Raw genomic sequence first — 16684 nt, 5'->3', positions numbered from 1 at the left:
AAATGACCGGATATATATATTTTTAAAGTGAAGCAGCAAAAGTTTTTTTTTTTTGTTAAATTAAACATTTGAATTTATAAACTTTAGAGACTCAAGACCTTGAAGTCCAAGAGTCTTCTTGGAAAGAAGTGAAGAGGCTGCTCCATGGTAACCATGGTAACCTTTCCCTTATGAATCAAAGCTGCATCATGTCTGAGCTGAGTGCATTTGGCTGTGTCAGATTGTTCTCTAAAAACATTTAGTTTTTTTTGTTAGTAAAATATTGTATGACATTTAAAATCTATATTTTGTTCTCGTTTTCATTCTGGTCCAAATGTCAAAGTTCCACAGCACAAAGACTACACTTGAAAAAATTCTTTTTATTTTAAAACTGAAAGCAATTTGTTAGCTATTGTGTCCTTTTCAGGTGTGAAAAGTTAGCTGAAGGAAAATCCGAAATGATTTTGTTAATACTGTGAAACCAGATCTGGATGAACACAGACAGAATGACCACTTCTACAAACTGAGTTGGATAAAAACCTGAATAACAAAACAACCCTCATTTTGCTTCTGTTTTAGGTCACGGCTTGATGCAGGAGGATCCTACTGCTCTTCTCTTCACGAAATCTCAACTCAGATTTCAATCATTTCTGAAAACAGCAGTTGGAAAAGGAAAAGCATCTTTCTTGTATGCCGTCACGGTTTTTGCAAATAAAAGTTTCAAAGCCCTTTCTGTCTGCACTCGGTGCTTTAGTTTCGTATCAAACATGGCAGTTAACTGCCTGATTCTTCAGACAGGGAGGGGACAGCACTATCAGTGGCATGCACATGCTCGTGAGTTGGTGTTGCTGCACATATGCTCCTGCTGCTTTGGAGCGGTAGAACACTCATTTCTCTGCAGGATGTTTGCTTCCCTCTTGGTTGTCGTTCTGGGTGAGTCTTGACACAAATTTTTACATTTATACCACAAGGTTTAGTCTGGACCCTTATGAACTTGTCTTGTTGGGCTTGCAGGGTTGCGTTGCGGTGGTGGCAGTGACAGTGGTGCGTCGGGTGGGTTGCTGGTTTGTTTCTTATGTAGCTGCTGTTTCTTTCTGTGTGCTCACACAGACTGGTTTCATGCTTCCTCACAGGTGAGTTACTGCTGGGGAGTCCAAAGCTTTCTGGTCCATCAGAAGCTCTGGTCACAGATATTGTGAACTTTTTTTGTGAATTACCAAATCACCCCCAAAATGAGTCCATCGAGCTGCGCTTATTAAAGTAAGAGCCCGTGCCCATACAGGTTAAGTGCACCACGATGCTGGTGAGGTCTTTACCAACTGCCAGCATTTTTGCAGGAAGGGGGACCGCCCCAAGCATCTGGGGGAGTACACCTCTCTGAGAGGGGAGGTTGGTCCCATTCCAAAAAGGATCCAATTATCCCATGAAGGTTACCTGGTGTGTGTGGCCAGCGTGCAGAACAACTCTGCCATTAATTCGACGGTCAGCCAAACGCACTACCTGAAGGTCATTGGTGAGTCCCTCTGATGAGCAGAGAGAGACCAACAATAACATGTCCGTCACTGAACGTAAGGTTAAATTCGCCTCCTTCCGTTGTCTTGCAGAGCCAGTAAAGGGCGCACAGATCATCCCCTCAGGTCCTGTGGAGCTTTTTGAAGGCGGTGAAGTGGAGCTGCAGTGCAAGCTCAGTGCTGGTAATCATGTGTCCTTCATGTGGTTACGTGATGGACAGATCATCAATCCGTCCCTCATCCGTGCTGATGACAGCTTTGTAATCAGTCGGTAAGACCTCCTTACAGCTCACTTTTGGTGGTTCCTGCAGATCTGAGGTTTCACCTCAAACGGGGACAGGTCAGAGATTCTGAACAGAGGTCAGAATCTGAGCTTTTTAACTCTAGAGCAGGGATGGGCAAACTTTTTGACTCGTGGGCCACAGAGGGTTCTAAAATTTGACAGAAGGGCCAGACCTGGAGCAGATGCATGGCGCAGTTTGGTTATCCAGCTCATAATAAAGGAAATAAATAACATACAATCTGTACAAAAACATACTTTAATCTTCATTGATAATAAATGTATGTATTTGTTTTTAAAATAGACATTTTGGAGTTCTCTTTGGACTTTTGGACTGTCAACACTGTGGTTTTTGTTCTCATTTAATGCACCAATGGGATTATGTCTAAAATGCTAACTTAGAACTATGTTCATGCGGTGTTTGAATTATTGGAAAATTTCCCTTCCAACAAACATGAACGTCAGAAAAACAACAAATGTTCCGACTCCACACTAACAAAGGTCAATGGATCCGTAAAAAGGAAGAACCTGGGTTCTTCTGCACCATGTTCAAAGATGACTTCCTCTTTAATGATGGAAGTTTGTTTTTTATTAGTTGGATCAAGTAACGGATTAAGGTTAGGGTACTAGGGCGGTGCACGCCTCAGTACCAGACCGGGTGGTTGGGAAGCCCTGAGTTTATTGGAACAGCCAGCACGTCAACAAGTGATGAGTTGGGTATACCCAAAAAGTCAATTTTTTTAAGAGGAGCGCTCTTTAAACGTACGTTGGGACGACTTGGGTAATGAGAATGTGTTGACTAAACAGCTCTTAAGAAAGAAAGAGAAGTAACCAGACTACTCTGTATCCCTCAGAGCGACCTCCAAGGACAGCGGTTCCTACATCTGTGTAGCTACCAACACCTTTAATGGCACAAATGTCTTCAACGCCAGCAGCCCTGAGCTCCTTGTCACAGTGAAAGGTCTGACTGCAGTCTTAGATCCTCAGTCATGCCCTTTAAGAGCAATTTGGAATGATGTTTTACCTCTTGTTTCCTCAGCACGGGTGTCAAACCCAGACATCTCTTTCACAGTGTTTAAGGAGAGTTACCAAAGTTATTTCTGCGTCGTCTCGTGCCAGTCAACCAGAGGAACTCCACCAATCAGGTTTTCACTCTTCAACGGCACGGATCTAGTCAGCAATGTCACTGTTCAGGAGAGACGCGCTACATTTAAGATTCCTGTGGTCCTGGACCAGCATTTGGGATTGTTCCAGTGCCAAGCAAGCAACAGCAACCGGACTGCCAGCAGTCGCTGGATTCCATTAGAAATCGGTGTGTAAACCTGTGCACGTGTGGTGTGATCTACAGAGGCTGATAGAGTAAAAATAACTTCCAATACTGAGGTGAAGAACACCTCACTACTCATGAGAACACCATACATAGAACCGGACAATTAACTACAACATTTAAGCCACACAACGCTGAAGATGGCTTTTGATTAAGTCCCAAACATTGGTTCCAAATTTAACACCAACCGGAAAGTACCACATGCTACATTCCTCCACAGGAATTGCAGACTACAGGAGGCAAAATGAAAACATTCTCCATTGATTTATATGTTTAACATTCTCCATTAAAACCATTGTTTTGCTGTCTTTGGGCTGTTGTTGAAGTAGAGGGAAAAACTTTGCCCATTAAGTTACTGGGGCTCTGGATTAACTTTGGCAATGGTGGCCATCTCGCTTTAGACTTCATTTTTGGCTACCAGAATCCAATGTCAATGCAAAGACCATCCATGCAGTGTGTTCATGTTTTTGCTTTCAACTCACTGCTTTTGTGTCAGCAGTTTACAGTAAACTTAAGGGTATTAAAAATTGTATAACTGCAGTATCAGTAAAGATCAAATCAGTCTGTGGATTATTTACAAAAAAAAGTTTGAAAATTAAAATGATATTTGGCACATGTGGCTAAACTGATTAGTGCAGATGTCAAGCATTTTTGCAATGTGTGTGTTGGATTTGTATTCAATTTTGCATTTTTATTGTAATTCCCCCTAGCTGCTTTCCTAATTGTTTTGTAGTTCTAAATTTGTATTTTTAATCTCAACACTCAGTCCCGGTTGGTGGGCCTGTAACCATGCACTTGGAGTACGACATGGCAGAAAACTATGAAGTCATCTACTTGAGGCTCTACTGCAAACCAGAAAGAGGCTCTCATCCAAGCTTCCAGTGGTACCTCAACAAGAACCCCCTTCATGACCAAGGCAGCTTCTACTATGTGTTCAACCAGCTGCCAGGACAGTCCATCCTGCTGGTCTCTGTGGGGGAGGTCAGTGCAGGGAGATACCACTGTGAAGTTTCTGACAGCTTTGATAACAGCACTGTCATCAACAGCAAGAGGTGCTATTTGGATAGAAAAGGTACAGCTGACACTATGAGAACAAAATCTCCCCATGAAACATAGAGAAACCAGTTTCATATCTGCTTAATCTTTCAGTGCTGAACCACATTCCAGCATTAGTGGTTGGAGTTGTGTTTGGGTGTTTTTCCGTCATCGTCCTCCTCGTGTCTGCCTGCTGTGCAGCAGGCGTGATCTTCAGTGAGTTCACACCCTGCTTTTATCTGTTGCTGCTCCTCATCAGTTCATTCAGTGAAATAACTTTGCTGTTTTTCCAGGACGGAGGAGGTACGTAGAAGCTACTCTGTGAGTATTTTCTTTGTTCAATTGTGATGGCTTGGTAAGATTTTTTCTTTTAGATGTCAGACTGTCCATCTTTTTCCATCACAGAGGCATGCATGGATAGCTGCTGAGTTTGCTGCGTATCATGATCAATTTCCCCTTTATTAACATTTATGCAGCTATTAACATTTATGAAGCTCCATTTTATTAATTAAGTTGCAATCATGTCTAGACCAGAAGCAGATAAAATTAAACATTTGAAGAGCCTTGAATGCCCCCACTTCATCCATCTTGGATAGGTCACCAGTCCTTGAATCATTTCAAGTCAGATTTTTAGCCGTGCACTTATCGCCATTTGACTGAATGTGTTGTCTTTGAGCCTTTCCTTTCCCGAAATGAGCAAACATCCCTGTCTTTCAGTTCTCGGAACACGCCCACTGAAGTTACACGTCTAATAAATGACTACACCCTCACCTTAATAATAAAAATAGTACATTAATTCATAGCTTTATGATTCTAGTATCCTGGTGTCTGATGGTGCTCTCTGTGTGGCGCTTATGAAGCTGCATCTGTGATTGGAATCCAGCTTTACAACAGTTTTACTCAGTTTAACCAGTAACACAGATGGCATCAAGTTGGTGTCCAAAATTTGCTGAAATTTGGTGGAATCCATTCTTCCTCCTCCTGGTAAAATGTTTCCTGTGCCGCTGGCTTCAATACAAGCCCAAAGCATGATTGATCCACCACATTGGTTCACAGATGGACCGATGTTCTTTCCATTAAACTCTTTACCCTTGCTTCTCCAAATGTACCTTTGCTCATTGTGGCCAAAAAGTTCCATTTGAACCTGGTCGGTCCACAGAACTTCTTTCGAAATGGCATCAGGGTTGTTTATATGTTCTTTGGGAACTTTTAACTTTGAAATTTGTGGTAAGGACATATAAGAGGTTTTCTTCTGATGACTCTTCCATGAAGACCATATTTATGCAAGTATCTCTTGACAGTAGAACCACATAGCACAACTCCAGAGTCTCCAGGTCTTTCTGGAGGGATGGTACAGTCAAACGTGGGTTTGGACTTGCTTTTCTCACAATCCTCCGAGCTGCTCTGAGATTTTTCTTGGTCTTCCAGATCTTGCTTTAACTTCCACTGTTGCTGTTGACTGCCATTTCTTAATTACATTCTGAACAGAGGATATTGGCATCTGAAAATCTTCTTATAGCCTTCTCCTGCTTTGTGAGCATCAACTATTTTCAGTTTCAGTGTTCTAGACAACTGCTTGACAGAACCCATGATGCTGATTGTTGGAGCAAGGTCAGATGACTCAGATTATTGAAAATCTTTGAGAGTGAAATCACCTATCTTTGCAAACAATAATTGTGAACAATTCATGACACTGTCAGGTCTTAGCTATTCCAAAGGGGGCAGTGCATACTATAAGTTCTGCAGGGAGCCTAAACTTTTGCACACACTATTATTTTGCTTTCTGTTATTTTGAAATGGTAAATGATGGAAATAAAGACTTTTTTATAACACGTTACAAGAATCTCTCATCTGTGTCTGACACCTTTAGAAGATTTCTCAGTTTGTCCTGGGCTTCTTTATGCACAATAATATAATGTTTTATCTGGGGTTCTCAAACTTTCAATCCCCACTTTACCAACAGTACTAAAAAGCTCCACTCTTTTTGGACCATGTTAATGATTTTTTCAAGTTTGGGGCATTCAAGCTGCAATACAAACCTGCTGATTGAACAACTTTGTCATCCTGTTTTAATGGTAGGAAACACTTGTTCTCTTCTCAGACTTACCTTGGAGAAGGACCAATGGGAGACTGCCTGTGAGGATGAGCTGGTTAGTCAGCATGTCTCTGCTTAGTGCTTTGTTTCATCATTACCAACTTTGATACTCTATGTTTAAATCACATCTCACTACAGGAACTGTCAATGTACGGTGAAGATGTGGTGACTGGTGAAGAGGCAGAGTTTGATCATGTGAGAGTGGATTATTAAATAATGGGATTGTGATTGTGATCTTAGCATGTTTCAAACTCTGATGTTTATGTCTCTCTCAGGCATCAGAAGATTCTGTGGATGATTGGATTCAGTACAAGAAGATCCTCGAGGAGGTTTAAGAGGACATTTCCGCTCAGCTGTGTGTGATAGAACGTGCATTGATGCTGATAATTTTTTTCTTGTCTTTTTACCATAAATATTTTGAATATATTTGTACAAAAATGCTGTGAGAAGCATTCTCACCTGTGAGTTTGTAAAACTGACTTCAGTCACCTGTTAAATCCAGACTAAAGTGTAAAAAATAAGAAAAAGCTGAGGCAAAGCTTCCTGAATTGATATCTGAACACTATCACTAGTTTGTTTTAGAAGTAATACTTAAGTGTTTTTATTTTTTATACACTTAATTGCCTAAACAAGTGAAACTTTTGAGATTCATTTATTTTGCTGGAACTGTGATGAGTAACAGACAGCAGGAGCCATGAACATAACCATAAAGCCCCAACCTATAATGGACCAGAAAACTATTTTATTAAACCTCAGTTTCTGGAATCACATAAAGGCACTTTCTTCTTGTTCTTCCCACAATATCTTGGATACAGAAAGCTCTTTAAAAAGCCACTCCAATAACAAAAAAATGTTTCTGGTGTTTTTAATATATTCCTGTAGCTTTTCTTTTTATGACGGAAGACATTTATACAAAAAAAAAAAAAAATAAACATGTGTTTCTGGATATTTCTTTATTCAAATTGTTGTGAATCAGGAGCAGACAAAAGAATGCCATAGGAAAAATCTTTTAGCAGTGACGCAAGAACTACAAAGGGGCAGGCCACAAGCTCTCTGCATGCTCCACTTCATTCTGGTGCACCTACTTGTAGATCCATTACACCTTCATTTTACTCATCTGAGCTGGCATCTGGCTTAAAACTGTACGATTGCATAGCTCTAATTGCTGGCCATTTTTGCAGGTTGGAATTGTGAGGGGCTGTAAACTGGTGAGGAATTATGGGGAAATGAGGACAGGCTTACTCTGCGCCAACAGTCTCACCCACAACTCAAAGGCATATTTCTAATTAATTTCTACCACTCAGCAGAAACTATATCCTAGAATTTTTTTTCCTTAAAATGGCATAATGGTAATTTAAAAACCACTGAGGTTGTTCACAATTGATCAAAAGACGATTGGAGTGGGACTTCAAACATATGTCTATGTGTGTTACCCAAAGTATGTAAAAAATGTAGTGTAAAAATAATACATCATTTACTTAATGTGTGAAGCAACTTTTGGGGTTTTAAGTGTTCCGTTGTTGTACATGAATAATCCAGTAGGAAAGTGCCAAAAGAGACGGTAATCGCAGGCCCCTATTCTATTAAGTCTGAGTTCAAATACAAAAGAAAAAATATCCTCTTAGCGGTGGACCAAAATTTGGGTCTAGTTTTGAGTGTAAAGGGCGTTATCAAGGGACATCTTCCTGCTGTAGTGTATTGTGCAACCCAGTAGATAAATGTTGTTACCAGCATAGTAGTCATATCTTAATACTAGTATTTATGATTGAGGATAAGGAGCTACATCATTATTAATTAGACTCTAAATCGTTTTGTACAGATTTATTGATCTTTTGACTCAAATTAGTTATTTGTAATCCAAAAGAAAACAACAGTTTGATTTTGATATGGATCTTCTCCACTAAAAACTTTAATTTGACTAAATAACTATAATTTTCTGTAGGTTCAAGTCAGTCTCTATTGTCATGTTGTTGTTCACCATTGGGTTCTTGCGACTTTTTGGTAATTTGTATATAGCTAAACTCACAATAAGGAGTGTTTACAAGAGTATACCTACAACATGGTGACATGATGGGATCCAGACTGGATTTGTGAGAGCAATACTGTATTTGGAAACATTCCAGTTTTTGTCATTTTGTGGGTAATAGATGAAAAAAGTGGACTGATATTTTTCTATTTTTAAATGTTTTTCATTCAAACATCACATCTTACAGACCAGATTGTTGGTTGAACATTCAAAACTAACATACCTTTAATTCGCTTGTCCAATACAAAGATCCAAGCTGCAGCAAAGCATCATGGGTGAAAGTGGTGCGCGTGCAGCTGAAAATGCTTGCTATGCATGTTTAACCACAGAAAATGTTCAGTGTCAGAGACGGGAAGCATTTAATGATCATTAGAGCTGCTTTCAAAGTGCGGAGTGACTAATCTAGTGGTTTATAAACCTTTTTTTTAATTAAACCTAAACATCCTTAAGGTACAACTCTTTAAAATGTGTGGAAAAGGAGTTTGATTGCAAATTGATTAAATTTTATGCTAAAAAAACTAAAAGAGAAGTACTTACTCTGCAGTTTTTTGGTGTTTCTTACCACAAATTTCTCTTTCTGGACACATCCTCAACACTTTTGACACAAAGCTGTGTCTTGTTCGTACATTTTTTGCTCTTTCCAGAAATTCAGAAGATTTTTAGAGAAAATGTAATGTTTGTCTCTAAATCTTAATCAGCCATTTCCCCACACATTTGATCGTTTTTTAGATCCATCTCAACAGTTAGCAAACATAGCTTCTCTTACCTCGTTTTCATAACATAATATCGTAGATTCTTTTAGCTAGTTTGACATTTTCTATGTTCATTTACGGTGAGACTGCCTCTTGCGTCACTGCACCTGTTCCCCACGCCACGCGGGTGAGTCTGGGCGGTCTAGCCCCGCCCCCTGGCCACTGCCGCGTGCGCAGTACTCGTCCGTGGGAGAGCCGCGCGCTCGGCGTCTTCAGTTAAACTTGGGTTGAGGGTCGAAGGAGAAGACATGGAGGAGACGGGAGGCGCGAGCGCGTACGGCGTCTCGCTCGCGGGGAAAGGCTTTGACTTCTATAAGTTCGTCCGGGAGCCGCAAACGGTGGTGCGCCTGCTCAGCTGGGTGAGTCCACACACGCGCGCGCGCACGGAGCACAGTGCGGGTTCTGACTTCCGGGAGCGCAGCCCCCGTCCAGATCCGACTGTTTTAAAGTTTGACCCGAGAAGGTCACGGTCAGAGTTGGTGAGTAATCAGTCATCACCTGTTGGGAGGCAGAACTGGGGACTTTGGCCTGGGGTGCACAGGGTCAACGTGTTTATCAGCTGAGATAAGAACCTCTGTCTATCTTGTGCTGGTAGTTTATGGCACTTTTTAATCTCCAATGGAGACTTTTCTTAACACCAAATCTTTAATAGATTTAGAAAACTATTTTAATGTTAGAAACTTTACCCCTACCCCATCACTGTTGTTTACAAACAGCCGATATGTTGTCTGACATTTGATGTAACATCACATGAGAGACTAAGCAGAAAGATTCCTTTGATTCTTTCACTTTCTATTGATGTTGCTGTCATTATCAGTTCACTCTCACAGCACCTCCATGACCTAAACAACTTTTTGACATGAAGCTGCTCTGGATAATGCTGACATAGAGCTCGTTCTGGTCTAGATTATTCTTATACGGAGATTGCCCTGGATCGTTGACTGTATATAGAGAACGGGAAAGAGCAAAAATGGCGTGGAAAATGCCTTTGCAAAATGAAGCCAACTCAGTCGCCATTTTTCCACGATACGGACGTCGCCATGTTGGAACCAGACGACAGTGATTGGTCCATGTCGGTCTGGGTCAATGTTTTTATGGGAACTACTGTCGCCAATCAGGAGTGAGCTGGTTTGAAGACCACATCCCTTCTTCTGAAAGCGGTTTGAGAGAATCTGTCAATCAAACATTCCGGGTGGGTGTCAGCAGGCACCACATGTTTTTACTGAGGCATCAAACTAACGATAAAGAAAAAATATTGTGAAAAAAGTCTAAAAGAAAGATTGGCTATTCTGACCAAAATAATACTTTAGTAAAATCTGTTTATTTCTCTATATAAGTCAAAGGGATTTTTTGCCTCTTGGAGCCAGCAGCTACTTCCTGTTTGGAATGCGAGGGGGGAGGAGTTGCTCAGTCCAGTTCTCTATATACAGTCAATGTTCTCGATGCTTCTGAGATGAAGATTGCTCCGAATGAATTGTGAGATGAAGCTTCCTGTAATCTTCAGAGATTAAGCTCACTCTGAAGGATTCTGAGCTGATGGTTGCTCTGGATAATTCTGAGATACGGCAAACTCTGAGTGATTGTTCAGTAATATTTTAAGATTAAAGTGAACGCACCAGGACTCTTGGAGCTTGCATGGTGTGTTTAGGAAACAGAGATTACTGTATGTGTCACTGGTAAACAGAGCAGGCAGGTAAGGGGATACCTCTGCCCACCTGCCCACCTCTGTTGGCCTTCAGACCCACAAACGCTGCAGCTGTGCTCAGCCCAGCTCAGATTCCCGGTGGCGGATCAGCGTGCTTGTCTGGTGGTTTGAACGGTCTGAGGCAGCACCTTCAGCACAACAGTGGACTGTTTTCCTGAATCGCTTGTCCATGGTTCTGTGAATGCCTCACAGCAGCCTTCAGATTAGGTCGAATTCAGCAAACAGCTGCTCCTTGTTTTAAAAAGTGTCGACTTGGTTGACCTGAGATTCCAAACATAAAGATTTTTTTTTGAGTGTTGACCTTTTTTCCAGATTTTAAAGACTGAAACTATCTTTTTTGTCATGCAGCTTTAGAAATACAAACTAAGATAAATCTATTAAACTTTTATGTTGTAATGTCAGAAAAGCTTTCTTTTGTTGCAAAGTGTTAGATACTACGTGAAAAGCAGACATTTTTGCAGATACCAGGCTTGGTAAGCATGCTCTTTATTCTCTGAGAAATCATTTAAAAAAGGCTGAAGTCATTGGATGATACTCTAATTCACTGATGAAAGAAACGCATGTTCAATATTCTCTGCATTTTTTACTAAATGTAATGTAGGGACCGGTCTATTTCTGGTTTTTACCTAGCTGACCTTTTTCAAATCACCTTAAGTAACCTAGTTTGCTTTCAGGCCTCACATTCCAAAGAAGATTCATTTCCTTCTTCTGTTTGTGATGTGTGTCTCCTCTTCTAGTTTCAAGTCCTTTTGTTGTAGCCTGGCTAGAGTGAATTAACCTACTGGTGTTTGGCAGAATTTATTGGTCATATTTATGCTGCGTGTTGCAAAGTAGCATTTGTTATTGTTGTGTTCACTTAAGTTTACCTGTTTCTTGAGTACTTGTTTGTTCCTGCGCCGGTCATTGTTAGCCAAACGTGTCTTCAGCTCCTTGGCGGCCATTTTGAAAAATCATCTGGAATTTATGTTTTTCTCTATTCCGGTAGTTTGGTTAATGTTAAAATCCGCCTACACCCTTTTTGTGGTGGTTTGATCCAATTGAGGTGAGGCTATAAACACAGAGGACGGGTTGTGTGAATCAGGGCACGGAATAACTGCGTATGATGCAATACGCGATACATGGCGCATAATATCGATGGTATCACGATACTGCGATAATTGGTAAAAATCCTCTAATAACTCACAATATAAAGAAAAACAATTTTTTTAGGAAAATATATCCCCATTTATTTTTTAGCTTGAACAAAATCATAATAAACAACTTGTCTCATTTTGTGCAACAAATTACAGACACTTTTTTAAAATACTTTATTTGATTTAGTAACAATACATAACATCAAAATAATACTATATACACAAGAAAATGAGCTGAAAGAAGAAAACTTATATTACCTATTGCTAAATAAAAATGTATCAAACAAGAAAAAGGAACATAAAAATCCTGCTAGGTATTACATAGGTATATATATATATATATATATATATATATATATATATATATATATATATACATACACATTTACATAAACAGTTGTCTAAACAAACCCTCATTTAATTCTATTTACCCACACCATGTCCAGTGGCATTAAATATATAAGATTTATGAAATTATTTTTCTACACCTTATCTCTAATATTTACTTAAAATCTCCTTCTTGATAACTCTGTTAAAGGCTGTAATTGTTTTTATATCTTTAATTTCCGTATCCATTGGATTCCACATGTTGGGACTGAACACTGAGACAGATCTCTCCAACACTTCTGTTCAAAATTCTGGTTTTCTAAATATTGCATGTCCTTTTAAGCTGATTTTACTTTGTCTTTTATTGAATCTAACCCGTAAACGTTTGTACAAATCAGTAAAACTGTCTTTGACGAGCATTGACACCAAGTGATTTTGTATTATCTGCATAATTCAGTGTCAACAATAGCAAACATGAACAGCAGTGCCACTACTTGGTGCAAAATTGTGTATAATTCAAGAAGCTGCACATACTTTGGTGGCCGTGAACGTCTCACCAAAGGATGAAGAATATAATGTTTTAGGCTCTTCAAGCAAAAATAAAAGATCGATACTTGGTGAGAACCCATCGAGAATCAACTGCAGGACTAAGTATCGCGATATATTGCACTATCGATATTTTGCCACACCCCTGGTGTGAATGCAGGACAATATTTGGATAACACTGACTCGGGACCATAAAACCTTTTTTACTCCAATAACGACTCGAGACTGGTCACCAGGGGTGTAGGAAAAAATCGATTCTTCGATATATCGTGATCCTTCATTTGGCGATACTTGTATCTATTTAAAATGCTGACAACCATGACTTTGATTGGGTAAAAGCAGCTTGTTTATAAGATACAGTTGCAGTGCTTAGCATTGTGATCATTAGATATAATGATAGTTCCACTCCCTTTCAAGTGATCTACTTGTGATCATTAAGTGATTGTGAGATGAACAAACCACTGTCCACACAAGATGTCAAGTGTCTCTTTTCTTTTATGTTGTTTTTTTGTAAATCATCAATTTCTTCCAAGGAAAAGTATGGCAGGAAACAACCCACAGTGCTGATTCATCAAGCCATACAAACAGGAGGCCTCCATTTTGAAAAGAGGCCCTCTTTTATAGGTGGCCAGCTTACCCCTTCACCAAAAAAAACAAATTGTTAATCAAAAAAAATTAAACACATATCATAAGAAAACATTAATGTGCATTTTACTTTTAGGAAATTAAACATAATAAAACAAAAATACATCTCCCATTAAACATCAATTCCAAAATAGAAAATACAAAGTACAAAGAAAACATTTTTAATTTTAAACAGGCCTGTCAAAGGGAACCAAAATCACTGGAGTCCTGAAACAGGAAGTGCTCCAAAATAAAACAGGAAGTGAACAAATAAATCACAAAACAACCAAAATCCAGAGGTTACCATTAAACTAAACAAAGTGAAATGCAAGAGATGGTAAAGCGGAACAGTGTGTGCACCCACTGACGCAATTTCATGCAAACACTTTGATAAAAAAAACCCTACTCAGGGACAGACATGTGCTCTGTCACAGTGATGTTATTTCATGTATTATGATCTTGCTTGAAATAAGTCATTTCATTCATTCATTAATTCATTAATTCATTCATTCATTCATATAATTGATTTTACCATTTTATTATAATGAGTTCATATTCAGAATGTTTTTTTTTTCTAAGTCTTGGGCTAAAAAAATGTGAAAATTTATTCTGGTACAGTCTTGGGATATATTGTGATATTTATCGTATCACCGGGGTCTTACCAATACACACCTGCTGGTCACTTTAACACAGTCTCTTTGCACTGCTCTGTTACACTGCATTCAAACCAAGTGTGATTCGCACAGCAAATTAACATCCATTTCCTCTGTTTATACATGCCTCTAGTTTGCTGCTCAATGCTTGTCGGAATTGAGTTCCTGCTGCATGTGGGTGGAGCTACTGCTGAAAAGTAGCCTCATTGTGACGTGGAAGACATGATGCTATGAGTTTAGATTTATTTATTGATTAGATGTATGTGTTTTTAAGAGATAATCAAAAGCATTAGTAGTCATGTCTCCATGTCTGGGTTCATGAGATCATTCAGAGACTCTCCCAGTACGATGAGCTTCACCATCCACTAAAGTTTGCTGCGTCTGAATGATGGACGCTTTCTGTATTTCTGTGACCCAGTTTGACGTCCAGCGTTAGTCCGAGGAGGGAAAATAAACCTAATTATTGTATCCATACAAAGTAGAGAAATACCAAAACATTCAGCAGGAGAATGATCAGATTGTCCTCCATGGTGGTTTTGGACTCCACCCACCGATCACATCAATAACACATCATGAGGTAAAGTTCCTGAGTTCCTGATTTGTTGACTTGACACAAATTTTTGGCCAAATTTAAAATATTTGAACTGCAGTTGCCTTTTTCAAAGCTGTGATCCATAAAGCCAACATACTTATGGAGGCTTCTACAGCAAATCAGTGACAGCATTAAACCGCTGCCCCCCAGGGCAGACACTCCACACTACTCATGCTGCTGTCGTTTAACCTTCACCCCCTCCCAGTAACTCTGACCTTGAAGAGAGCACGCTGAGAGCTCAGTTCTCTGTAAATAAACATGGATGACAGTTGTGGTCATGTGACCCCCCTGGTTTATTTAAAGCTCGTTTAGAGCCTTTTTTAAAAAAAAAAACGTTTGGTCCTAAAAATCTCAGCAGAAAACTTCACAGAGCTCCAACCAACATGGGCAAAGAGGGTGGGGCAAACAAGCCCCACTGAGTTGATGGATTTGATGGACCACAGCCCCATTTGACTGTAATTTTGAAGGGTAGTTGGAAAATTAAGAGGTCATGAAAGGGGTAAGACAAAGCGAAATTTGATTGAATGAAACTGCAAATGTTTTTTTTTTTTTTTTAAGTCCAACATATTTGTGGAGAAAATGCCCTCAGAGGTCACCTGGTGAAGTTTGCTACAGGCGGCTCAATTTTTATGTTCATGTAGAACAAGGGTGCCCAAATCCAGGCCTTGAGGGCTGGTTTCCTACATGTTTTCTAACCAACTTTCCATTGAAGTTTGAAGACAATGGTGAACAGGATTTTATGTCTCCCACGGACACCGCTGAAGATAAAAAAAATCCTTAAAAAAAAAGTTCAGCTGCTGTCTTGTGGGGTCCAGATGACCCCACTTTTAATGTAAACATGCCTAGGATAGCACAAGGGTTAGAGTGAACCAGTTTGTTTCCGACGATAATCCAAAGCAAAATTTCAGCTTGTATTCGCTCAAGCAGACCCAGATCCAGGACCAGGAACCGCTCTCTGACCCATTTTTTTTTTAGGCGGTTTCCAATCAGACTGAGCTCTGGTTCGCTTTGAGTTTCCTCAGTCGGAATGCAATCTGCTCCAGGAGCAAAATAACTGGACCAAAACGGCCAGTCATGAGTGGAGAAATGTGGAAAAGCAAACTCATTAAAATGTAGATGGATGAATGCAGGTTTCATAAAAACAACTTGATCCACATTGCTTCTCGCAGTTTTAATGACAATCTATATGTCATAAACGCTTATTAGCATACCTCGTAGCCGTAGCGTCCCTGGTAACCGCCTTGTCTCATGCCTCCGCTGTACCAAAGTGTCAGTAAAGAGTGTAGTACCTGATGTTCATACAGATGTTCAAAGTTGATCATCGAAACAAAAAGTTTGAATGAGTAAACTATCTTGACAAGTATTTGAAAAATGCAGCACATCCGTTTTTCTCTTTTTGTTTTGACCTGCCCCTGCAACTGTTGGCCAATGTTGAAGAGATCTTTAGTCATGTGGTTTTGTTTACAAGTTTTTAGTCTGGAACAGAAAACTGAATACAGACCAAACGCAAGATTCAGGACTCGATCCGGCACAAATGAAGCGTTTTTCAATCTGAAACAAATCATTTTACAGTGTGAATACACCCCCAGACACCCCTGACTTAGAAGCTGAAGGTTGCTGCTTCACCAGCCTCTCTTTGCATGTTTGCTCTGAAACGGCTCCATGGTTGATGGTGGTGGATCTCCATGACTACTGCTGAGCATTTTCTCCCCTATTTTTGTGTAAACACTTGAGAACAGGCTGAATTTCAGCTGCCACGGCTCAGCTACCCCTCTGAAGTCTTGTGTAAATGGCTGGGTGGGGGGGTCTGGTGATGCCCCCATGCTGCAGGAACAGGAAATTGTCCTAAAAAAGGATTTTATGCAAATGTTTTGACATCAACCCTCACTATATTTACACTCTGTCTCACACATCGAGACCATATCCGCCCTCCGTCTCTCTCTCTCTTGTGGGAGAGCTGGGGGTGGCGCTGGAGTCACATGGCAGGCAGCTGCCCACAGAGGGGGGGTCACATGGTGTGATGCCGTAATTGGAGCGAATAGCTTTGGACGGTTGGATGAACCAGCTTGAGGGGTGTCATTACCACAAGATATGTGCCC

General features: G+C 40.1%; 2 protein-coding genes across 6 annotated transcripts in view; both read left to right on the top strand.

Moving 5' to 3' along the window:
* The first annotated feature begins 19 nt into the window (after window positions 1–19).
* On the top strand, window positions 20–6997 carry si:dkey-93h22.7 (hemicentin-1). Of its 5 annotated transcripts, none has more exons than XM_036211458.1 (14): window positions 20–147; window positions 559–912; window positions 994–1032; window positions 1113–1239; window positions 1317–1492; window positions 1584–1761; window positions 2625–2731; window positions 2810–3082; window positions 3864–4169; window positions 4247–4348; window positions 4426–4453; window positions 6234–6282; window positions 6366–6422; window positions 6503–6997. In XM_036211458.1, exons 2-14 carry the CDS (start codon window positions 570–572, stop codon window positions 6560–6562), a joined length of 1845 nt encoding a protein of 614 aa, XP_036067351.1. In that variant the 5' UTR covers window positions 20–147; window positions 559–569; the 3' UTR covers window positions 6563–6997. The 5 variants fall into 5 exon arrangements, with proteins under 5 accessions (XP_036067351.1, XP_036067350.1, XP_036067353.1 ...); XM_036211457.1 differs by having other exon boundaries at window positions 26–156; XM_036211460.1 differs by lacking the exon at window positions 20–147 and having other exon boundaries at window positions 535–912; window positions 994–1023.
* Window positions 6998–9138: 2141 nt separating this feature from the next.
* Window positions 9139–16684, top strand: part of syngr2b (synaptogyrin 2b) — a 12057-nt gene continuing 4511 nt past the window's right edge. Inside the window, exon 1 of the mRNA XM_024259784.2 lies at window positions 9139–9364. Coding sequence (XP_024115552.1) covers window positions 9254–9364 — 111 coding nt within the window. The 5' untranslated portion in view covers window positions 9139–9253. The remainder of the gene's footprint in view (window positions 9365–16684) is intronic.

This window comes from Oryzias melastigma, linkage group LG1 (assembly GCF_002922805.2).
Source record: "Oryzias melastigma strain HK-1 linkage group LG1, ASM292280v2, whole genome shotgun sequence".
In the NCBI taxonomy this organism is placed as follows: Eukaryota; Metazoa; Chordata; class Actinopteri; order Beloniformes; family Adrianichthyidae; genus Oryzias; species Oryzias melastigma.
The sequence above is the reverse complement of the archived record's forward strand: the minus strand, read 5'-3'. Positions and strand labels throughout refer to the sequence as shown.